The sequence below is a fragment of the Patagioenas fasciata genome, chromosome W (genome assembly GCF_037038585.1).
Source record: "Patagioenas fasciata isolate bPatFas1 chromosome W, bPatFas1.hap1, whole genome shotgun sequence".
NCBI classification, from domain to species: Eukaryota; Metazoa; Chordata; class Aves; order Columbiformes; family Columbidae; genus Patagioenas; species Patagioenas fasciata.
The window spans coordinates 60,074,866-60,100,472 of record NC_092559.1 but is presented as its reverse complement, the minus strand read 5'-3'; the positions used below and the strand labels follow the sequence as shown (position 1 = coordinate 60,100,472).

Genomic DNA, 25,607 nt, shown 5'->3' with positions numbered 1-25,607 from the left:
TGTGACCTCTGCCCAGGAGCTTAGGTGCTGTTTCAGAGATCCCCTGGTAGCGAGGTAACTAAAATATTTTTGCTCTTTGCTGTTGTATTCGTGGCCTCTGGTTGCTTCTTGTGACGTGCCTGTGTTGGCTCACATACTCCCATTTCACTCATACAGGTGCGTACAGTTTCTTTCATCTGCCTTTGTTGTCCTATTTACCTGAAGAAACCCTTGTTATTTTTTACATCCCTATCCAAGTTCAGCTCCAGCTGTACGTTGGCTTTCCTAATCACCTCATTGCGCTCTTAGGCCATATCCGTATAATCTCCCCAGAATCTATATCACTTCCTCCACTGCCTATGCATTTTGGTTTTGCATTTTAGTTTGGCTAAGAGGTCTGGACTTAGCCAAGTTGGCCTCCTGCCTCCCCTGCCCAGCTTCTTGCATGTCAGAACTGAGAGCTCTTGCGTGTTAAGAAAAACATCTTTAACTATCTTCCAGCTCTCATTTACTTCTTTGCCTCTGTGGTGGGTGGACCCTGTCTGGATGCCAGGTGCCCACCAAAGCTGTTTTATCTCTCCCCTCCTCAGCTAAACAGCAGAGAGAAAATACAGTGAAAGGCTCATGGGTTGAGATAAGGACAGGGAGAGATCACTCAGCAATTACAGTCATGGGCAAAACAGACTTGACTCAGGGAAATTAATTTAATTTATTACCAATCAAATCAGAGTAGGATAATGAGAAATAAAACAAAATCTTAAAAATGCCTCTCCACAGGCTGCAGTTCTTCACGAACTGCTCCAGCATGGGTCCTTTCCACAGGGCACAGTCCTTCAGAAACAGACCGCTCCAGCATGGGTTCCCGACAGGGTCACAAGTCCTGCCAGCAAACCTGCTCCAGCATGGGCTACTCTCTCCACAGGTCCTGTTAGGAGCCTACTCCAGCACGAGCTTCCCATGGGGGTCACAGCCTCCTTTGGGTGCATCCACCTACTCCGGCATGGGGTCCTCCGTGGGCTGCAGGGGGGTGGAGTGGATATCTGCAGGGGGCTGCAGGGGGCTGCAGTGGATATCTACTCCACTGTTAACCTCCGTGGGCTGCAGGGGGGCAACCTGCCTCACCGTGGTCTTCACCACAGGCTGCAGGGGAACCTCTGCTCTGGTGCCTGGAGCACCTCCTCCCCCTTCTTCACTGACCTTGGTGTCTACATAGTTGTTTCTCTCACATATTCTCACTCCTCTCTCTGGCTGCTGTTGTGTGGGTTCCCCCCCTGCCTTTCTTAAATATGTTATCACAGAGGTGCTACAACTGTTGCTGATTGGTTCAACCTTGGCCAGCCATGGATCTGTCTTGGAGCCAGCTGGCACTGGCTCTGTTGGACACAGGGGAAGTTTCTAGAAGCTTCTCACAGAAGCCCCCCTCCAATCAAAACTTTGCCATGTAAACCCTAAACAGCTGAAAGTTTGCCTTTCTGAGGTTTAGGGTCCTGACCCTAATTTTTATCTATCCTGTACCCTTCAAGCTTGAGAATTCTACTAGGGCATGATCGCTGCAGCCCCATTTCTTCCCCATTAGTGAACAACAGGTCCAGCAGTGCTTCTCCTCTGTTTGGGCTCTGCATCACCTGTACTAGGAAGTTGTCCTCAATGCACTCCAGTAGTTTCCTGGACTGCTTGCAGTTCACTGTACTGCTTTTCTAGCAGACGTCTGGGTGGCTGAAGTCCCCTATCAGGATCAGGGCCTATGAGTGTGATGCTTCCTGCAGTTGAATGAACTCTTCATCAGCCTCCTCTCTTTGATTTAGGGCCTGTAGTAGACACTAGCCACAAAGTTTCCTTTGTTGGCTTGTTCTCCAATTTTCACCCATAAGCACTCAACCTGCACATTGCTGTTCTTCAAAGATAGCTCCGTGCAATCAATCGCATTTTTGGCATAAAGGGCAACTACCCCACCTCTCCTTCCTTGCCTGTCCCTTCTGAATGGTTTCTCCCTCATCTCTCCTTCCTTGCCTGTCCCTTCTGAGTGGTTTCTCCCCCATCTCTCCTTCCTTGCCTGTCCTTTCAAAATGGTTTATAGCCATCAATCACATTGCTTCAATTGCGCAATTCATAGAATAGAATCATAGAATCATTTTGGTTGAAAGACACCCTCAGGGTCATCGAGTCCACCTATAATCTAACCTAACTCTAGCACTAAACCATATGCAGCACCTGCATCTCTGCTTATGTGACCTCTGCCCGGGAGCTTAGGTGCTGTTTCAGAGATCCCCCAGTAGCGAGGTAACTAAAATAAAATTTGCTTTTTGCCATCACATTCGTGGCCTCTGGCTCTTCTTGCGATGTGCCTGTGTTGGTTCGCACAGTGTCCAACAAATGATCTTGATATCCATGCTCATCTTGGTCTTGTGTGCACATTAGAGACATACTCTCCAACAGCACTCTCTTCAAGCTTGCTGGCTTAGGTGAATATAGCTGAATTTTTTGCAATTCTTTTTCATAATGTGCTGGAATTACATGTTTACACTCTGTGAAGACTGGGGATTAAGTAGCTTCATGCTTCACTTTTCTTACTCAGCAAGGGACCATGTGGGAACTAAATATCAAATAAAGTGGAATTTCTTGCTGACATGTTTCATCAACTGAATTAAATGGAACTGAAGGTTCAGACTCCAGTTTTGAAGTTACAGTTAAATAATCTTGCCTTTCTATAGTTTCTGCTTTATCTATAGAATATGATAAATTTAATTGTTCAGATTCTAATTGTACAGCTGTGTGGAAGTAATGTGGAGTCTATTATCTCTCTTTTTCAGGTAAAATTACATGTTCGGCCTCTGACTCTGCAGCCACAGGCAAATGCAGATGAGCGTTTGTATTCTCTGCTTCTTTTCTTGCAAAGAAGAAACCTGACTCAGGCTGGGCAGTTTTTGACTGTTCTGTTTTACAGTGGGTGTAAGATAAATCTAAGTGCTTGGGGAAGAGACCTCCAGTTACAGGTGAAGACTTTGAACTTCCATTTTTGTTTCAGAAACAGAATGTGAAATGAGATGAGATGAGATGAGATGAGATGAGATGAGATGAGATGAGATGAGATGAGATGAGATGAGATGAGATGAGATGAATGCAGTTTTATTTTTTGGCTCTGCTTCCTCAGTAGAAAAGGATAAATCTTCTTGTTCATTTTCCAACTGAGCAGTTAGAGATGAAGTAGCTCCAGTGTCTCGCTTCTCTGAATGTCCTGTTTTCAGTGGGGGTGTTTCATGTTTTTCTGGTTTGTCTGTAGAACTTGATAAATCTGATTGTTCAAAGTCCGTTTGTGCAGTTTCCTGTTTCTCGATCCTACCAAAGGTATATGATACAGAAGGTGTTTCTGGTAGCTTTGTTTCAACAACAGAGTACTGCAAATTAACACACTGCAGTTCAGGTTGGGCCCCATCCCCCTGCTCTGTTTCATCCACAAAGTATGACATTTCTGGCTACTCCAGCTGTGCATCCTGTGGCTGCTTTGCTTTGCCATAGGAGTACAATAAATCCAGTGGTTTTATTCCACGAGTCTCTGCTTTGCCAAGAGAATATGACAAAACTGTATGTTTTTCTGTTTTGTCAAGTGAATGTGATATACCTTGTCTAACTGTGAAGCTGGTTTCCCCTTTTCTTCACCAAGGAAGTGCAAAAAGCCAGGCTGGGCTACTCCATTTTCCTCTAGTTTGCCAAAGGATTCCCAAAGCTCTGGCTGTTGCAATACTATTTGGGCAGGTTGCGAGTGCTCTGATTTCTCAGCTGGATAGGATAAATCCATTTCTTCCACCTATGGTTGTTCATGGTTCTCTTTGTGACCAACAGAATATGACAAATATGAATAGTTTGATTTTTGATGTGCAGCTTCGTCTTCTGTTTCTCTAACAGGATAAGATAGCTGTGGATGTCACAACTATGGCAATATAATTTCTTGTTCTCTTTTGCCAGAAGAATACAACAAACTTGTATGTTCCAGTTAACCTTGAACAGGTTGTATTTCATCTGTTTTACAAAGGGCATATGTTAAATTTTGTTGCCCTAAGCCCATTTGTGTCATTTCTTGAGACAGTGTTTTGCAAATGTAATATGATAAATTGGGAAGTTCCCACTTCGGATGTGCCATTCCTTGTTGCTCTGTTTTTCCAATGGGATGGGGTGCTCAGGCTGCTCTGATTTCCATTGCATAGCCTCCGTCTGCTCTGCTTTGCCACTGGAATATGACAAATCCAGATGGTCAGCCTCTGGTTGTGTTGTTCCTTGCTGTACTGTTTTGTCAGTGAAATGTAGCAAGTCCTGATGTTCTGCTTCCACTTGAACAGTTTGTGGCAGCACTGTCTTGACAGGGCAACATGATAAATCTGGTTGTCCTAAACCAAGTTGTGTGGATTCTTGTCGCTGTATTTTATCAGTGGAATATGATAAATCTGAATGCTCCAATTCTTGTTTGGCCATTTCTTGTTGCTCTTCTTTGCCAGAGGAATACAAGAAATCTGGGAATTCCCCTTCCAGTGAGGCCCTATTTGATTGCTCTGCTGTGCCTTGGGAACTTGACAACCTTGGCCATTCCAATTTCACTTGTACTGTTTCCTCTGGGTGTAATGCATAGCTTCCCCTCTCCTGCTTGAACTCCAGTTGTGCACTTCATTTTTCTTCACTAACAGAAGAGGACAAATCAGGATGCAGTACTTTGCTCATGGAGATGGCATCTGAGATGTCTGGATGTTAAGACTCCAGTGGGGCTGCCCGTGGTTGCTTTGTTTTGACAAAAGAATGCAACAAATCACGTTCTTTCAACTGTGGATGTGTTGTTTTATGAGTTTCTGCTGTTCCAACAGAGGATGACAAATCTGCATATTCTGATTTTGCTTGAGAATTTTACAGTCATTCTGTTTTTCCAATGGAGCACTGCAGCTCAGAGTGTTCTGCCTGCATCCTCACACTTTCCCATTGCTCTTCTTTGCCAAGAGATGACAATCACCTGGCTGTTCCAGCTCTGGTTGAATCTTTTCTTGTTGCTGTACTGTGCCAGTGGAATGTGATTGGGCTGTGTTTTATCCATGGAATATGATAAATCAGGATGCTTCAGCTCTGGCTTTGCCGTTTCTCTTTGCTCTGCTTTTCCATTATAAGATGATGCATCTGGAAGTCCTAGTTTCTTTTTTGCAGCTTATGGATATTCTACTCTGCTGACAGACTGTCCCTCATTGGGGTGTCCCAAGGCTGTGTGCTCCATCCCTTGCTGCCCCACTTTGTCAGCAGGGGATGCCAAGTCTGTGTGGCCCAGCTCCAGCTGATCAGGTGGGAATTGTTCTGTTTTGGCACGGACATACAACACATCCAGTTGTTCCAACCTCAGCTGGGTCGTCTCCTGCACTTTGTCAAGGGAACATGATAGACGAGGGTATTCAGGTTTCAGCTGTGCAGTTTGCAGTCTTCCTGCTTTGAAAACAGAATAAGGCAAGTCTGGATGTCCCTGCCCTTGTTCTGCCATTTCCTTTTGTTCTGCTGTACCCACAGAATGAGACAAATGTGGAATTTCCATGTCTGGCTGAACTGTTTTCTGTTCTACTTTTCCAAAGGGGGAAATTAAACCTGTTGCCTCCAATTCTTGTTGTATTCTTCATTGCACCTTTCGTTGTACCTCTGCTTTGTCCAAAGGATATATCACATCAGCGTGTTCTGTCTCTGGTAGGGCCATTTCATCATCTGGCCTGTCAATGGAAAATGATAAATCTGGTTGTTCCAAGACCTCTTGGGCATATTGTAATTATTCTGTTTTGCCAGGACAATATAACTTTTTTTTTTTTTTATCTAACTGCTGGTTTGTGGTTTGCTGCTGCTTTTCTCTGTCAACAGATTTTTTTCTGTGTTTCTGATCCAACAGTACTACTTCTTGTTGGTTTGCCTCATCAGTGGAATGTGACAAATCAGGATAATTCATTTCTATGGTGGAATTTCCAGCTCATCTGCTTTGCCAAGGGAATATGTCAAATCTAGATTTTTTTTACTCTATTTGTGCAATTGCTTGAGAAGTTCTTTTTCTGACCACTTTAGGCAATTTTTGATGTTTTGGCTCAAACTCTTGAGTTCCTTGGCTTTACCAAAGAAAAATGATAAATCTGGATAATTTGAATCCGATAATGAAGTTTCTTGCTGGGTTTTTTTTGGCCATCTGTCAAGGGTTTAGATTGCGGGGTGACAATAAAACCCTGGCAGATGTATTGTTAACCTCCTCTTCTCCCCCCACTTCCCCCTTTTGCCCCTCCCTCTCCCCGCTTCCCACTAAGGACAGGCGATCGGGAGGAAAAGAAGGACAGAGAAAGAAGAGAGTTGGAAAAATTAAAGATGTTTTACTAATGCTACTAATAAGAATAGAGAAAATAATACAAAATATACAAAACCAATCTTGAAAGTCTTAACAACTGCAGAGCTGGCACCCGAAGTCCTGGATTGGACTCTGCAGCCAACTGGAGCTGGATTCAGTCTCTCACTAGGCCTCAGGTTGCAGGGACGACTAGCAAGGTCCTCTCCTAATATCGGCCATAAGCAAAAGGGAAAAAGAAGGGATGAGATCCTCGTGATCTCCCACTTTTATATGAAGTATTCACGTGAATGGAATGTTATACTCCGTTGGTCAGTTTCTTGGTCACTTGTTTCTAGTTGCCCCTCTCGCAAGATGTCCATCCATGCTTATCAATAAGTTTGCATTCCATTGCTATGTTTACCAAGACATGTATCTGGTTCTCTAGGAAAATGCAGCTAATATGAAGGCTTTAGCTGACAGGCAAAATTCACTAAAAGAGAAACTTGTTTTTTAACAAAACCAGGACACCATCAGAACATGACAAATTTGGGTATTTAGGTTCCACTTCCATACTTCCATCTTGTGCTGCTTCACCCAAGGTTCCTGGTGAATCCAAATGTTCTGATTCTCATGTTTCTCCCATGGAGTATGACAGCTCAGGATGTTCTGACTACTGCTCTACAGTGTTGCCTGTTTTGCTTTGCCACTGTCACATGAAAAATGCATCATCAGTTTCCTGTTACTTCAAACTAAATGGTAAGGTTGGATGTTCCAACTTTTCCTGTTGTTCAGCTTTGTGAAAGGAATATAACAAATCTGTCTATTGTGAACTCATTTCCATTTACAGTGGAGCTTCTTTTTCACTGGAAGATGGTAAAAATTTTTGCTTCAGCTCTGAACATACTATTTCTTGTTGCTCTGATTTGCCAGTAAAATATGAAATAAATTATTGCTCGGATTTGTGTTGTGTCATTTTCTCCTGCATTTCTGTACTTATATAAAATGTCTGTTCTGGATATGTGTCCTGATTTTGTTTAAAAACGGTGATTAGAGACGACGCATATCAGGATGCAGACAGAAATTCACGCAGAGGCAGAGATCTTGTTCATGAAGGAGTGCAGAGCCTGACCAAGCAGAGAGCTGACTTAGGCCTGGGCTGCCTTCTTTATTCACCATTGACAATTTATAGGATTTACAGGTACGAGCATGGACTAAGATGTTTACAAAAAGGTGGTTTTCCACCAATTCTTATTAAAAACACACTAAACTCATGTGATGTTTGTCTCACTTGTTTTTCCACTCATTCACAGACCAGGCCCAAGGACATTCACACATCCCGTGTACTTTGGGCCGGTTATCCGGCCCGAGATACCATTCTCACGAGTCTGGGCTATAACTTTTTACAGTTATGAGTAACGTACTTCAAAGTAATCTGTCCAAGGCCCTTTATATATTATTATGTTAGTATTATGTCTTCGACGGTCTGGATGGTCATGTTAGCATTGATCTTCCTTTATCATCCAGGTGGCTGGAACCGCACATCTTGCTTTCCCACATTTTACTTTCCAACATTTCCCCCTTTTTTGTTTTAAACATCAGGTTCTCAATGAGTGCAGTAAGGACCCTGGCTTTGTTCTTCTTTGCATTCTGTATCATTCTCCAGATGATTCAGAGGACTACAAGAAAAAACATCACACAACCATATCCAATTCCCACAAAAAACCCCATATAATGGTTTTACACATATTTAGCACTCTGATAACAGAAAATACAGGTTCAGGTATCAGCTAAGGAGATTATTTAAATCCAATATCATAAGAATAATGAGGATCCACAACGTGCATGTAGTCACTCACAAGAAACAAAACTAGAGGCCTTTTACTTCAGGGTACTCACAAGAAATAGTCACTCACTCAAATAAAGAAGTGAGGTGTCATTAATCCCAGGAAGTTTCCTTAGATGGTGTTCCTGTCTAAGGAAAGGACTCCAGTTCACAGACCCACAGCTCCCAGAAGACCACTCAAAGAGGGTCTTCGGGGGGAACCCCGTTTCACTGTTTGGTCAGCTTCTCAGCTAGTCTGGGCACCTCCCTTGTTAGGGACCCTGTCAATTGACCGAGGGTCCCCCACCCATCAGTTGGTAGAGGTGAACCTGATTGACAACACCTTGGTACCATTCTAGGTGTATATATGTGGGGACAGGCACAGTGGGGCACAGAAGGTGCTAAAGAGCCATCAACCTCCTCATTGAAAGCTCCAGATTTCAGGGGAATGTGTACTGCCTCACAATCCAGCCTGTGATCACAGTCATCTGACAAACTACTTTGGAGCGGTGATACAGTCACCTCTTGCCTCCAAAGTCAAAAGGGGGCATTCTGTTGGTGAGTTTGAATGCCCACTGTGGATCATGATACCTTATGTGTCATTTTCTTGTTGCAAATCAACATACAATAGAACAGAATAATACAAATTACAACAAATACAAATGTTGGAGAGAGCTAGTCATTTATCCTAATAAGGAAAACAAATGCATTGAAGGATTTATTTTACTAGTTAGTAATACAATTCTGATATGCTAATACCTCTAATTTACAAACTAAAAACATCTCCTATGGTTACTTTAGATACCTTACGCATTAAGACCCAGAATGGAAACAAAAGACAAATTACTCTGAACTACACCTCCATCCCCTCATCACTGATGAAACAGACAGAACTTCTCTGACAAACAATTGTTAACAGGTTTTGCTGTAATTTTTTAGCTGTCCCCAGGTAACATCACTGACCTCCTTCTTTGGTCTCTTCTGTTTCTTCATTACCCTCTGCTGCAGGGACAGATGCTGCATCTCTGGTACTGGGTCCTGCATCATGTTGGTCCAACTCGTAGAAAGGTTTAACATATTTCACAGGAAGCCACTTTGGTCCTGTTGGAAGAAGAACACAAGCATACTCCCTCCCCCAGGTGATTAGTTCTACAGGCCCTTGCCACTGACTGTTGTGAAGGGGATCTCAGTATAAAACCTTTGGTCTCTGAGACAGTGAATGTGAAACACAGAAGTGTTTTTCCACTGTTGCGATAGAGGAGGGAGGCATAGTATGATTCAAAAAATTTAAAGTATATGTTGCATTGTCTAATTGTTCTTGAGGCATTATATTCCCCCCTTTTTTTCTTTTAATAACATTTGTTTCAGTGTGCAATGCACCTGTTCAATAATAGCCTGTCCAGTGGGAGAATGTGGAATATCTGTGACATGTGAAACACCCCATTGCTGTTAAAAATATTCCATGGATCTGACAGTGTATGCAGGACCGTTGTCAGTTTTAATCTGTTGTGGCACTCCCAGCATAGCAAAACAGCGGGTCCAGTGACGCTGAACATCTCTGCTTTTCTCACTTGTATGCGCAGATGCACAAAGCATACCTGAAAAAGTATCTATAGAAACATGTACATATTTCAAACGGCCAAAAGATGAAACGTGTAACATCAGACTGCCAAATGTCATTAGCTGAGAGTCCGCGAGGGATAACTCCAAGGGAGGGCGACCTTGTAATCAGACCTTGACATTCCGGGCAAGAGCGCACTGTGTCTCTCGCTTGCTCGAGAGTGAGACCAAACATCTTTTTTAAGGCAGCAGCATTCTGATGGAAGAAAGCATGTGAAGCCCTGGCAGACTGGAAAACGACTGTAGCTACAGTATAAGAATCCGCAATTGCATTGCCTTCAGTTATGGGACCTGGTAAAGTTGTATGAGAGCATATATGAGTAACACACAGTGGGTGTTTGGGAAGCTGTAATGCAGTTTGCAATGATACAAACATATCAAAGAGCTGCTGTTGTGAGATTTCTTTAAGAAAAGTGGAGGGGATGCGCTGTAGGACCTTGACTACATACACAGAATCACAAACCAAATTTAGAGGTTCCTCCCTAAAAAACTCTAAGGCAGGCAAAACTGTGCCAACTTCCACTAACTGGTTGAACCTTCAACAATTTTAACAGAATGATGCCAATTGTTATCTTCACGCCAGACCACTACAGCTTTATGAGACTTCCCTGAACCATCAACAAAAACTGTGCGAGCACTTGGGATAGGACCAAATACAAGTACGGTCTGTGGTCTGACATCGAAGACATGTAGATTTTGAAGCAATTTACATTTAGGCATGCCAAAAGCTATGCTGTTAAGAAAATCACCTAGCACAATTTGCAAGGACAGAGATTGTGAACAAAAAAGATAAAAATCTGCTTTCACAAAAGGTACATATATGACAGATGGATCATAGCCTACTAAGGTCTGAATCCATTCTCTGCCTTTTTTGATGAGAGTAACAATCAATTCCAGGGGCTCAGTAACAGTTTTATGAAAAGAATTGGGCAAAAGAATCCATTCCAAGTGTATCAGTCTGTTTGTATTCTCATCATACTGTCCCACAATAGCCACAGGTTGTTTCTGTGTTGTAGCTGTAAATAGACAGATCCGCAAATCCATTTGAATGCGTTCAGCCTGTAAGTTTGTAATTTTGTGTGCTACCAGCTCTAATTCTCTCTGTGACTGCGGAGTTAAAGTGCGAGGAGATGTTAAATCTGAATCTACTTTTAGCAAATTAAACAGATGCTGGAGTTCATGGTTAGAAATTCCAAGCATGGGTCATACCCAGTTAATTGTACCCATCATTTTCTCTAAATCATTCAATGTCTTAATGTCATTATTAATTGTCAAAGGCTGGGGTCTGATCATAGTTTCTGTTAAAATCCAGCCCAAATATTTCCAAGGATGCACAGTCTGCACTTTTTCCTGTGCAACTTGTAAGCCATGAAGTTTCAGAGCTTGAATTAAGTGTGTTACCACACTCTGTAGATAATCAGATTGTTCAGCACAAACTAAAATGTCGTCTATGTAATGATATATTATAACCTCTGTAAATGCCTCACATGTAGGCTACAGAGCAGTATTCACAACAAGCTGGCAAATTGTGGGGCTGTTCTTCATATCCTGAGGTAAAACCGTCCACTGATAACACTGCATAGGCTGAGCATTGTTAATGCTGGGAACTGAGAAAGCAAAATACTGACAATCGTCAGGATGTAGTGGAATGGTAAAAAAGCAATCCTTTAAATCAATAATCTGTAATGTCCAATTACTAGGCAGCACAGTGGGATTTGGGACGCCAGGTTGTAAGGCTCCCATAGGTTGCATTACTGCATTAATTGCATGTAAATCTTGTAGCAAATGCCATTTCCCTGATTTTTTCGGGATAACAAAATGGGAGTATTCCACGGAGTTGTGGAAAGTACTATGTGTCCTGCCTGCAACTGTTCTTGAACTAGTGAATGAGCCTGGAGCAATTTTTCCCCTTTCAAGGGCCACTGGTCGACCCAAACCGCCTTGTCTGATAACCAAGTAAGTTTGAGCAGGGGTTTTAGATCAGCGACCCTTAAGATAAATTTGTGTCTGCAGTGGTTAAAGTAACGTGCCATTGCTGTAGCAAATCCCTACCCCAAAGGTTGATAGCAGTCTGTAAAACATAGGGCTGAATCCAAGCTGAAACTTTATCTGGGCCAACAACCTGCAACACCCGAGCACTTCTCATAGGTGTTTGACTCCCTCCACTTCCAACAATTGTGGCCATAGCTACTTCCAGGGGCCAGTTTTCTGGCCATTGCTGTTTAGAAATGATAGAAACATCAGCACCAGTATCCACTAGCCCTGTAAAAGGTCTGCCCTGAACTGAAACAGTAAGCAGGGGTTGCTGCATAGTAATCTCCTGGGACCACAATACTTGTGGCTGGCCAGAACTCCCAAAACCAGAACCATCTCATCCAGCTGTAGCTATCTGAGGGACCCAGTATGGCAAAAGCAACAGTTGCGCAATTCGCTGATTAGCTAGAATTTTGCAGGGAATCCGAGTCGCTGTGACCATGATTTTAATCTCTCCGAGACAGTCTGCATCAATTACACCAGTAAGAACAAATATACCCTGTACACTAGCACTAGAGCATCCAACAATCAATCCAAAAAATCCATTAGGTAAAGGTCCCCATACAGAGGTACCTATTGTATATACTCGGGAGTCTGTGATTGACAATTCTGTTGCGGTTGCCAAATCCAACCCGGCGCTGCCTGTGCTTGCAGGAGTGAGATCATAGACTGTGCGCCGGATTGCGATACTGCTGCTGCTCTGAGGGAGAGATTGTTCTGCAGCTGGGAAGTTAGATTCTGAATTCTGTTGGATTGCGGAGCATCGGGTTTCACACCCCTCTTGCTGTTTCCCTGATCTATCAAACTGAGATCTGCAAGAACTACTCCAGTGATATCCCTTCTGACAGCGAGGACACAACCACAGTGAGCATTCTCTTGATGTTTTATAACGCTTTTGAGGACAGTTTTTACTGACATGACCTTCATTACCGCAAATAAAGCACTTAAGACCCGCTTGGTTTACACTGAGCTGAGACAACGCAGCTGCTAATACTGAAGCCCGAAATGTTTCAGTCCCGATATTCTGACAAGCCTTAACGTATTGCGCGATATCAGTGACTTTACCTTTCACCGACAACAAAGCAGCCTGGCAGTCAGAGTTAGCATTATCACATGCCAGTTGCAGCAGTATAACTTTTGCTGCATCTTCATTTTCAACCTCTCTTGCTCTAGTGGTTTGCAATCTGTCAAGAAAACTTATATAAGACTCCTGCGGTTCCTGTCTTATTGTTGCAAATGAGCCTATGCGCTGCCCTGCCTCCGGGACCCAATGCCATGCCGTAATAGCAATGCAAGTTGCCTGTTCAAAAACCTGCCTCTGAAGCCCAGCCTGCACTTGTGGAGTGATATACTGTCCGGTTCCTAGCAGCATATCCTGATTTATCCCTGCTCCTGATGACAAATTTTCCAGGACCTGTTCAGTCACAAGATCACGATACCCTAAATGCCACATAGAATACTGCGCTCATGTCAAAATTGTTTTAGCAAGCAATTTCCAATCCCATGGAGTCATTACGTACATGGCACCAATACCTTCAACAATCCCCATTGTAAAAGAACTATGTAACCCATTCTTTTGCACAGATTTTTTTAACTCCTTAACCATTGCATAAGGTATTGCATCATGTTCTGGTGGTTGTTGTGGTTTGTAAATAACTGGAAAGGCGAAAGAAAAATCGCCGTGATCCATAGCCTTTTCACGGCATTTTTGCATCACCCCTTTGTGTTCTGCTGTCTTAGTCATGAAGGGGTTACTGGGTGCTGTATATGCATCATTAAAATCAGGCAAAGGAGGTGCTGAGGGAAAGCTTTAGACTTCTGACCCAGCTCCTCACAGATTTCTGCTTTATCTTTACACTGCTGTGATGGCATTAATGATGGATATAGAACTGACTCTTTTTTGAAATCTACAGAGACTGACTCAAAAGGATGAGTGCTGTCAGTGCTCTCAAGAGTAAAATCATTAGCAACCTGCTCATTTGTGTTTTTCTGGTCATCCTCCCATTTGCCCTTGCACTATGTGCTCTGCCGACTGCAACTGTGATAGTACAAAGTACACAAATCTCCAAGTAATCTGTAAACTATCGGGAACTGAATCTTTTTGTGCGTGTAGCTGTTCCCCGACCTGTTTCCAAATTTTACTATCAAACGTCCCCTCACTCGGAAACCAAGCACAATGCTCTTTCACCCATATCAGGAGCAAAGCTACCTGCTTCTCAGAAATACGATACCCAGAAGAACGTAATAGCTGCAGTAAAACCTGCAAATATAATTTAAGTTCCTGAGAAGCGACCTGCCCCATACTAACGCAATCCCGCAGCTCTCTCGTTCAACGAGGACTGCTTGTCCCTATCTATACCATGGGGATTAATGTGGCCACAAATAAAATTTACTCACCCGTTGGATTGTGTGGTCGACGCCAAACACACTGCTCGATGAAGAGCCTCCAGGGGTCACACACTCACACGGGGCACCATTTGTGGCGACTAGGAATGACGCATACCGGGATGCAGACAGAAATTCACGCAGAGGCAGAGATCTTGTTCAGGAAGGAGCACAGAGTCTGGCCAAGCAGAGAGCTGACCTAGGCCTAGGCTGTCTTCTTTATTCACCATTGACAATTTATAGGGTTTACAGGTACAGGCCTGGACGAAGAGGTTTACAAAAGGTGTTTTTCCACTAATTGTTATTAAGAACACACTAAACTCATGTGATGTTTGTCTCACTTGTTTTTCCACTCATTCACAGACCAGGCCCAAGGACATTCACACATCCCATGCACTTGGGGGTGGTTATCCAGCCTGAGATACCATTCTCACGAGTCTGGGCTATAACTTTTTACAATTATGAGAAACGTACTTCAAAGTAATCTGTCCAAGGCCCTTTATATATTATTATGTTAGTATTATGTCTTTGATCGTCCTGATGGTCATATTAGTATTAATCTTCCTTTATCATCCAGATGGCTGGAACTGCACATCTTGCTTTCCCACATTTTACTTTCCAGCAACGCTCTCTTCGACCATGGCTGGCATCTAGAGAGGACCCTGTCTGTCTGCCTGTGATCTACAGGCCTCAGGCCCTGCATCCCTGCAACCAGTTTCCGGTTTGCTGTGAAGTCCCGCCCATGACTTCCGGGTGGAGCCATGTCAGCTCTGCACACCCAGCTCCGCCGCTGCTGGAGTGATGCCAACTCCACATCAAGCACTTGAGATTGTTTTTTTATATTTTGTATATATATTCTCTATTTCTTAGTAGCATTAGTAAAACCCTTTAAAACCTTCCAACTTGAAGTCTATGTCTCTCTTCCTTTCTCCTTATCTTTCTTATCATCTTTCCGATCTAAAGAAAGGAGTGGCAGGAGGTAAAGGGGGTAACAGAGAGCGTCTGCCATGGTTTATTGCCGCCTTGCCTTAAACCATGACAATATGCTGGCTCCATTTGCACTTTTTGCATTTGTTCACTTAAAGAATATGGCAAAGACAGATGCACTAACTCTGGTTTAGCTGTTTCTTGCTCTGCTGAAAACGTCTACGTCCCCTGACTCTTCTTTCCCACAGGTTTCTGACGAATCTGAATACTACAGTTCCATTTGCATAGCTTTTGTTGGGCTGTTTCCTGCTGTTCTATTCTGCCAAAGGAATATTATATATCTGACTGGGCTAAATCCAGCAGTGTGGCTTCCTGTTGTTGATTACCAGCAGTAGAATAGGAGGGAAGTAAATGCTCCTGCTCCAGTTGTGCCATTTCCCAAGGCTTTGCACTGTCAATCAAATGTGATGAGCCCAAAGATCCTGACTAAACTCTTTTTTTGCATTACTTCTCCAGTGGTAAATGAGAAATCCCTGTTTTCTGAAGCTAGTTGTACATTTTCATGTTTCTCTTCTTCACTGATAAAACATTATGGCTCTAGACCTTCTTAGTCTTTTTGTATAGCTTCTTGTGCTGTTTCTCCATGGGAATATGGCAAATCTCCTTGTTCCAACTTTGGTTGCAATAATTCCTGTTATTCAGTTTTGCCAGTGGAATATGATGTATCCAGCTGTTCTTCCTTCATCTGAGGGGTTTTATGTAGCTGTTCTTTTCCAGTATGACAAAACTGGATGCTCTGCAGTTGAGTAGTTTCTCCTCACACTCCCTTGGCATGGAAATGCAGCTTACCTTCAGGCTGTGAATCCTGCTGTACAGGCTGTGGCTGTTCTCCTTCGTCACTAAAATATGACATAATAGAATCGTTGTCGTTTGTCGTTTGTCCGTCAAGTGTACTTGTGCAAATTCTTTCTGCTTTTCTTTTATTAATGGGATATGATAAATCTGACTGTGCTGTTTCCAGATACCCAGTTTGCTGTGTCTCAGTTCTTCCAGTGTAATCAGATATATCTGGATGTAACAACTGGAGTTGTGTAGAGTTTTCTTTCTCTGCTTCTTCCATCAGACATGATAAATCTGAAGGTTCAAATGCAAGCTGTGTTGTTTCTTCATATTCTGCTTGTTTAGGGGAATAAGATTCTGGCTGTTACAGTTCAAAAAAACCAGATTTTTGGAGGTTTTTTGTTTCTTCCCTTGTTAGAACGATAAAGGACTCAGCACTCTGATTCAATGTGAATCACGCAAAGCCATTTATTACAGAAACAAGCCTCCTTATATATGCAGCTATTCTCTGATCACGTGTCCACGCTCCAAGCATGCATTCACTGATTGGATATCATCTATGTTCATGAGCTGTCCACGTGCTGGAGTCTCACTGATGATTGGTCCGTTGATTTACGTCATGTTGAAGCCTTGTTATTGTAGAAATGCCTCTCTCCCACAGCAGGTCCTGTTTTCAGCTTTTCAAAGTGGCCTTGAGATTCCTTTGGGCCTGGCTAATTCAACAATAAATCTCCATCTGACAGAAACCCCTCCACAATTCCCCCTTTTTGTTCTTGAACCAGCCAGGCCCTTTTTTACAGCATGCTGAATCACCTTTGAAATACACTGCAACATAGAACACGTGATTAACAGCATAATTACAATTACATATAATGCAGTTAAACCTTACTTAATAAGATCAAACAACCACCCACCTATTCCCAAGCTTTTAAGCCATTTGTCAAACCTTAATTCTACTATGACAATCTTCTTAACGTGCTGGTTTAGTTTGTCTAAAGTACTATGAATAGATTCAGAATGATCAGACAAGTTAATACAACACATTCTGTCGAATCCTTCACAACCATGACCTAGTGTTAAAAGATCTATAACTGTGCGATTTTGTAGAGTAACATGCCTAATACCATCAACATCTACTATTAATTGAATTAGTATTTAAGAAGTTAGATTAACCTATTTAAGAGACCAACAGCTTAACTTTGATATGTCTCCTAAAGCTTTACCAGCTGCAAGACCAAGGAGAAAGAGTGCAATAGATACTATGGTAGGAATGTCTCATAATTTTACCTCATCTTTGTATTAATTATCTAAATGTAATATTGCCCTTTTGACTCTCCTGTTGTTTGCTCAAATTGCCATTCTCCACAGAAGGTACACCACCTGCTTCCTAATAGGCTTCTTGATCACCAGGTCTGTGATCATCTATAACACTGAATCAGGATCCACGGTTTACATCTGAAACAGTCCTCACAACTTATCTTCCTCCTGTCCATCTGCATCCATTGAATCTTTGTTGTCTTTATTCAGCCATGGTTTAACCCATTTTGTGGGAATCCACTTTGGTCCTTGGCCTGTAATGACAAAAGCATAAGCTTTTCCCTAGGTTATCAACTGATGTGGCCTTTTCCATTGACCATTAACTAATGATGGGACCATAACTAATGTAGGTTCTTTCTGATTTAGCATGGTTTTGGGTCATACTTGCAAAGTATTTCATCACATAGAGTACTTTTGACAACTGGTTTTGTGGTGTTTCCCCTGCTTCCCCACCTATTTAATTATTTATTTTTAAACAAAAACAAACAAACAAACAAACAAACAAACAAAACCAGATACGTGCATTGGACCTTGACTACATGCTCAGAATCACAAACCAAGTTTAGAGGTTCCTCCTTAAAAAGCTCTAAGTAATGTAAAGCTGCGCCAAGTTCTGTTAATTGGGTTGAACCTTCAATAATTTTTACAGAATGATGCCAATTGTTATCTTCACACCAAACCACTACAGCTTTATGAGACTTCCCAGAACCATCAACAAAAACTGTGCAAGTATGTAGGATCAGACCAAAAACAAGTATGGCCTGTGACCTGATGATAAAGACTTGCAGGTTCTGCAGCAATTTACATTTAGGCATGCCAAAAGCTGTGCTGTTAAGAAAATCAGCTAGTAAAATTTGCAAAGACATAGATTGCAAAAATAAAAAAAATCAGAATTAAATTTCACAACTGGTACATATATGACAAAAGGATCATGGCCTCCTAAGACTTAAATTCATTCCCTGCATCTTTTGATCAGAGTAACAATCGTCATATCAGTCTGTTAGCATTCTCATCATACTGTCCAACAATAGCCACAGGTTGTTTCTATGTTGTAGCTATAAACAAACAAATCTGCAAGTCTAATCAAATGCAGTTAGTTTGTAAGATTGTCAGAAATTTATTCACCAAAGTCTCTAATTCCATTTTGGTTGTCATATTTATTGGATATTGTTTTCCCTTACTGGATCGAAGTCCTGTTTTCAGTTCTATCAGTGTAGTGTTTGCTTTATTGAAACACTGACTGTTAATAGTAGTGGAAAAACAGTACTCGAAATTTCCTTGATGATTTCTCTCTTGCATCATCCAAGCAGCTTCTTGTAGGACATGCAACTAAACAGAATTCTCAGAAAACGTTATTTGAGCTTACAATTTACTTAACAAATCTTGAGCCAAGAGAGGTACAGGGCTTTTTGGCGAATACAAGAAATCATATGATAAAACTTGGTTCCAATTTTGGCATTCCATTGGTCTCAAAAAAAAAAAAGGTCTTCCTTTCATTCTTTCCCATGCTCTCAAAAACTATCACGGTGAATTTACTAAGAAGTCTCTTACAACTAGTTACCACAGAATAAGTCTATTAACAAATTTTTGGTTTAATTTCCCAGTTTCATTAGAACTACGGATCTGCTAGGAATGCCTTTAAACTTCACCCTCAGACTGCTCCATTCAGTATTACATCGCTGCAGTGGGGGGGAAAGAAAACCCCCCTTTCACCACCTTAAAAGCGGGCAGCCAGGTTTTTCCATATTTTTTTTTTCTTCTTTCTCTTCTTGCTGCAGTTTAGATGTAACCAAGGCCACACAGGTGGTGTAATCGCTGGTACGAAATAGGAGGCTCTGGCAAACTCCTCAGTTACAACGAGCTGAGTTTATCTTGCAGCTTGACACAAGCCTGAAATTTATATTCAAACTGTACAGCACAGACCTGGGATATTTTGCTCTTCTGTTTTCCAATTTCATTCCAACCATAATATACTTTATGCACAATTCCAAGTAGCTCAGCAATAATTACATTCCTTAGCTTCATTTACCTTTAAAAATTTACAGATGTCAAAAGCCCGCATGTTAAACATCAATCCATTATTCCGCTTTCCTAAATCCAAATCAGTTCATATTCTAGCAACTTTTAAATACAACCTCATCCAAGTTCATATCCATCATAGCATTTAGTTTTCTTTCCCATGCCTCCAACTAGCTCATAAATTAAACGCAAATCAAAGTTTAACCACTTAAATTATTTTCTGGTCTCAAAATTATTAGATAACAATATAAGCAATTACTCTAATGTGTAAGGATGAATCCGAAGGAGGAGCAAGGTGGAATTTTAGCAGTGGAACCAGTTCCCATTTTGTAATTATCTATCTCCCCAAACAAAATACTGAGCTCAGATATAAAAAACAAACACCAAGTTCAAATATGGAGATGGATCACAGTTACATTTATTCAAGACAATATCTCAACTTTTGCATTGCAGCTTTGAACTGCTTACTGCTCAGCCAGGTGGAGGCACTGCTGGGTCTCCCTGACAGAACAGGTCAGTGTGCACTGGAGCCCAACCGGCACCTGCCCCCCCCCGCCGCTGCAGCAAGCTGGTCTGGGCAAGGCTTTTATTAGTGTCTCATCTGGGCTGCTACAACCGTTATCCCAAAACCAGGATTTTTTATTTGGTGTGCATACAAAAAAGCCAAATCCAGCACATCAAGATGAGACACAGCCTGTCACAGAGTTGCACAAGTCTGGATATTAGAATAAAGCTAGTATGCTAGAAAGAAAAGTAACAGCTGCCACACACAAAATCTTTTCATCACGTTCATGCAGCAAAGAACTAAATTACTCATGATCTTCTGTATTATCACAAAACGTACTTTTTGAGTTAACGGATTCTCATTATTTAACAGTCTATGAACTTACTGTACCATATAACAGACAAAGACCTATTAAACTGTAATATTCTTAAACAGACACCTACAAAGAAAATAGGTTAATAAGGAAAGCATCTTGAAGATTTTAACAAGTTTTCTGACCTGTACGTTATCAGTTAATTGTCTCTCAGCTTGTTGAAGTTCAAATCGCCCTGCCTGTAAAACTGTCTGAAATGATTTAATGATCTCTTGCAGAGATTTATTTTGTCCTGCTCTTCTCACCTTAAAAACAACATTAATTGCAACAAGGTGTTATACTTCAAGATTCTATTCTCCGGACACTTTTCCCAATCATTTAACTTACACAGCAGCCAACACTGATTTCAATATTTAACAAGATCATATTTCCTCCTATTTCCAAGTGCTTTCATATGTTCTAAAACACCTCCCAATACCGATTTCTTAGGAACACAACTGAAAACAATAATTCCTGACCCCATCTTGAAAGTAAAAACCTTGAGAAGAGGGAGGGAGTTGGGGAAGCACAGAGCTGCTTGCAGCGCGAGTGGGAAAAATGAGGAGAAAGTTTTACGGTGTACTTATACCACAAAGAAACAATTCTAACAACAACCAGTAAACAATTAACTCACATTCCTGGCAAGCTGCTTGATTTTCAGAGAGGCAATACACAGAAGCACATAATATGTACTGTAAAACTCGCAGATAACACATTGATAGCAAACATTAGCATTCTCTACTGCTAATTTCAACACCAGTGCTTCCTTACCTTCTAAGTTTTCAACTTGCTTATTGATAGTCTCTTCAAGATGGTCAATAAATTGCATGTAATTCTCATTGGGATCCTGATTTATAGTTGCAAATTGGCTGCTTTGTTGGTTTCAGGCACCTTTATCACAGTTTGATATGCAAGGTCTGTTGACTGCCTCAGGATTTCAGAAACTAACACCACCTGTAATTGTGGTGTACCAATTAGGGTCTGTTCCAAGAGTTGTGGGATACCTGCCCCTTTCAACGAGTCCCCATCATTCTGTCCTAAATGATCTATAGCTGTTACATTGCCTAGGTCAAATTTTGCTTGAGTCTTTCATGGTTTTTATCTGATCTCGGAGCAACACATACACATACTCTTTTTCCTGTTAACTTTTGAAAAAAAAAAAATGCTGCAGACCCTCATCCTCATCCGAGTCATCAGATAACGCAGACTTGAATGGTGCTGGAGAATCATTAGTAACAGGGGGGTTCGGAACAGCGCACATTCTTGCCAATATTTTCTAGCATCATAATTATTTGTAAACCTGAGTCCCTAGGCGCATCCCCTTTCCCATCACGATCAGCATGACCGCATTGCCGACTGCTGGATTCACTTGCTATTAGCTGATCTAATCTTTCACACAGTTCTTTTGCCCAGTTCTTATCCAGTGATTCCTGCTCTCTCATGGAAGCTGGAGGGTTAAAAGGCGGTAAAGGCAGATAGAAATTGGTAAAAGGACTGATAGTCCACTTGTTTAGGACTTTAGTATTCTCAGCTTTCACAGATTCTTTGGGCAAGTTGTCTGACTCCAATCCTTTGGACTTGCTATTCTTATCAGGGTTGGGTAATAGTGTAGGAGGACATCCGCTCGACATTTTTCCTCCCCCCACCCCGGACTGCTGAATCATCGGGGGTGCCGAAGGCACAACAGGGGATGGAGTAGGGAGGGTATCAAAGACACGAACTTAGTAAACTTCACAGTGACTTTCAGGATTCTTATCACTCTGCAAAGCTGCAAAAACTCCAGCAGCAGCAGATCGTTCAGCCTTGAGATCTTTTAAGGTGGTAATTATAAGCTTCCATGTAGTTGCTAACGATTTAGCTTCTTTATCTCCATTGCTGACCTTATCCCACAATTTCTGCCCTATATCGTCCCAAAGTTCAAGTTTAAAAGCCTTCTCGGTTTCTCCTGGGTAGCCGTTAATTCTACACCAAATTAACAGTCTACGTATGTTACTTTCTTCCTGTTTAAGTCATCTCACAGAGAGAATATGCAGGAGGAACTTAACTACGGCTTGTTCTTCAGAAAAGATGTTTTGCTCCATAACTTCACTCTTCCCTCCTCCTGCCCCCAGCCGCTCACCTTTTCCGGTGATCCGTCGACGAATTTATCCCCAAGGCCTCCGTGCGCCTCCGACTGGTCTTCAGTCCAGCTGAACCGCCTCCGACTGGGCCACTCCAGGCTTTTCCCCGATCGTAGTGAGACGCCATTCAGAGTAGCACGTCGGGGTCACCATTTGTTGGAATGATAAAGGACTTAGCACTCTGATTCAATGTGAATCACGCAAAGCCATTTATTACAGAAACAAGCCTCCTTATATATGCAACTATTCTCTGATCACGTGTCCACGCTCCAAGCATGCATTCACTGATTGGATATCATCTATGTTCACGAGCTGTCCACGCGCTGGAGTCTCACTGATGATAGGTCCATTGATTTACGTCATGTTGAGGCCTTGTTATTGTAGAAATGCCTCTCTCCCACAGCAGGTCCTGTTTTCAGCTTTTCAAAGTGGCCTTGAGATTCCTTTGGGCCTGTATGGGAATTACGGAAGATTGGGCGAGGAGAAGAAAGGTAAACATGCTCAAGTGACCCGCAGCTGGGGTATAAAGAAAGCACATACATCACACTAATTGTTTTACTGACCTTGTGCGCTTGACAAGTAGAACCTCTGTGTGAGATAACATAGGCCTGAGAGAAACCCTACAGTACCTTATCATGTCTGAGATTCCTGCTTTGTTTTGAGAAAGAGCAGAGCACAGCAGGAAGTTGCATCCGCTCTAAGCCTTTAAATATAGGCGAGTGTAGCCGGCCTAACGATCTTCCAGCAGGGCTAAACTTATCAGCGTCCCTGCTTACGCCGCCTCTGCCTAGGAGCTTAGGTGCGGCTATGGAGATCCCCGAGTAGAGAGGTAACTAAAATAAAACTTGCTCTTTGCAATTACATTTGGGGCCTCTGGTTCTTCTTGCGACGTGCTTGTGCTTGTGCACACAGGGCCTGACTAATTCATCAATAAATCTCCATCTAACAGAAACCCCTCCACATTCCCTGGAAAAGAAAACCTCCTGATGTTCAGTTTTCAGCTGTGCATTTTCTGATTCCTCTGTTTCTTCCCTGGAAAAAGAGAAGTCTGGATGTGTCATCTCCAGCTGTGCACCCTCTGATTCCACCATTTCTTCTCTGGAATATGAGAAATTTGGATGCTCTGTCTCCAGTTGTGCACTTTTTGTTTGGTTGGTTTTTTTCAATGGAAAAATCAGTGTGATCCAAATCTACTTCTTTATTTACAGCTGAAGTTTTCTGAGTTTCTTGTATTTCTGTCCAAACAGGATATGAAATGCCAAAATATTTAGAATACGTCTTTTCAGGAATAGGTGAATTTAGTTTAATTCCTCGTTCCTCTGTTTCCTGAAGGGAGGAGGAAAAGTCTCGTTCGGACTCTGTTTGCTTCTCTAAGTGAACATTTTGTGTTTCTGGTGGTGGGGTCTTTTTACTTTTTTTTTTTTTTTAGCAGAATGCAATAGACTTGAATGCTCAGTTTCTGACCCTGCAGTTGTTGATGAGTGACACTCAGGTTGTTTTTTTCTCTGTTTCATTTACAGAATGTAATAAAAGCACATGTTCAGACTCAGATTGTACAGTTTCTGATGACCTGCCTTGTTTCAGATAGAGTGGAATATTTGGATTTAGCTGTTGGAGCACTAGGTAAGACTGAACTGTTTACTTCTGGATTCTAGTTTTATCTAGTGTTTCAGGAGTTGACCCAGTCCCTCCAAAAATTGAATTGAACAGTTGGATTGTACTGGTCTGCCAAGGATCAGCCCTACTTTTCTCAGTCTGATTTCTCTAAATATTGACATTATTGTAGCACATTTTACTGACTCTTCTGCAATGATCTCTAGATCTTCCTCGTCATCCACCATTTCCTCATATTTATCTTGTGCTCCAATCTGTTCAACATTTAACACTGAGCCCTGTACCTCTCTTAGAACAGTTCCTGGTTCTTACCTCTGCATTCCAGAAGAGTCATGTTTTTTGTTGCCCTGGCCTCCCTTCAGGCATCGTCACCCTATTTGAAGATTTATGCTTCCTTTTCTGAACAATCTTGCCTTCATTCATACTAAAGATAACTTTCCTTGGAAGAAATCCTGCTGGTAAACTTTCCTTCCTGTAAAGATCAGAAGTTGTACTAGTTTCTGACACCCAGGGAGTAGAACGTCTGCTTGAGCTGGTTTCCCAGGTTGTCCCACTATCTTCACTTTGAACTGTTATCGTAGAAAAGAAAGGGTTAGTCATGAAGTACTGCAGCTTGGGTTTCACATCTTCACTTTGGATAAGATCTTTTAAATTAATTTAAAAAAAAAAAAAGAAAGAAAAAAAACATAAAATCACACAACAATTCAAATTATTGTAGTGAAATCTAATGCATTAAAGCAAAAATACTTTTCAAATTTGTAAAAATATTGCATGTGCATAAATTTTGAAATGCAAGCATAAGCAAAGTCATATTTCATCTGATAAATGTATTTTAGATAAATTTTTGTAAAGCTGTATGTTGCAAGATTAGTTCAATGAAGGGGAGGTGTTTAAATGTTCTTGACAATGGAGGAAAAACAGTCTTTGATCTGAACTTGTTTTGCCAGTGTGAGATTGAGCTGATTCTGGGGCTGTTCTCCCAGTGCCTGGTTATCTCACAGTAATTGAAACCTTGCACTAAATACTTATAAGATACTGTCATTGCTTTATTAACACCAACACTTGCTTTGTCTAACTGTAAATGATTATACAATGCTCAAAGGAGTAGAGAATCTATTTGCTAGTTTGTTACTGTCTTCTCATATGTTTCATCCTCTAAGCACTCTACTTATTTAACAAAGTAATTTAGAATGCATTCAACAATAAAAATATACTGAGCCCTCCCTGAATGAAATAACAATGGATTAAGCTAACTTACATAATACCATTAAAAAAAAAAAAAGTCTTTTTAGGGTTACAACAGTTATTTCAAAAAAGCATAGAAAAGGTAATCATAATGCTCAACCCCAATATTCCTTGAGTAGATAGGAGTTCATTTAGGGAACTGCAGAGGTGGGAAGACACCCCTAAGGAGCAGTCAGCACCACTCCAGAGAGTGCTGATTATGTGGCAGAAGGCAGAGGTCTTTGAAGGAGTGCAACGGATGCACTCCTCCTGTTTGAACTAACTGAACTTTTTGGTCCAGGCAGATGATCAACAAGCAGCCCTAATTAATTAATCCTATTGTGAGACTACCTGTGAGAATGCAGCACCAAAACAAAAAAAATGGTTTGTGAGGAGACTGGGCTGATAAGTGACAGAAATTGCATGAACACAGCAGAAAATCTGACTATTAATCAATCACTTTATGCTATAAAAATCTGTAGCCATCAGGGTCTGTTGACCTTTCCCTTTATAGCAGCTGTATGTGCAGT

At 41.7% G+C, this 25,607-nt stretch overlaps 1 protein-coding gene and 3 pseudogenes across 1 annotated transcript; all 4 read right to left on the bottom strand.

The window, feature by feature from the left end:
* Window positions 1-969: 969 nt before the first annotated feature.
* LOC136114555 (uncharacterized) lies at window positions 970-4,446 on the bottom strand (annotated as a pseudogene).
* Window positions 4,447-4,906: 460 nt separating this feature from the next.
* LOC136114554 (uncharacterized) lies at window positions 4,907-13,323 on the bottom strand (annotated as a pseudogene).
* A 1,793-nt stretch (window positions 13,324-15,116) lies between these two features.
* LOC139826332 (uncharacterized) lies at window positions 15,117-17,218 on the bottom strand (annotated as a pseudogene).
* A 5,854-nt stretch (window positions 17,219-23,072) lies between these two features.
* LOC136114553 (uncharacterized) lies at window positions 23,073-24,501 on the bottom strand (the record flags this gene model as incomplete). Its single annotated transcript, XM_065859929.1, is given in 8 exon segments — window positions 23,073-23,393; window positions 23,395-23,664; window positions 23,667-23,729; window positions 23,731-23,809; window positions 23,811-23,878; window positions 23,881-23,957; window positions 23,960-24,213; window positions 24,215-24,501. Coding segments are annotated over 8 exon segments (1,419 nt in total), but the record flags the coding sequence as incomplete, so codon positions are not given.
* Between the last annotated feature and the right edge of the window lie 1,106 nt (window positions 24,502-25,607).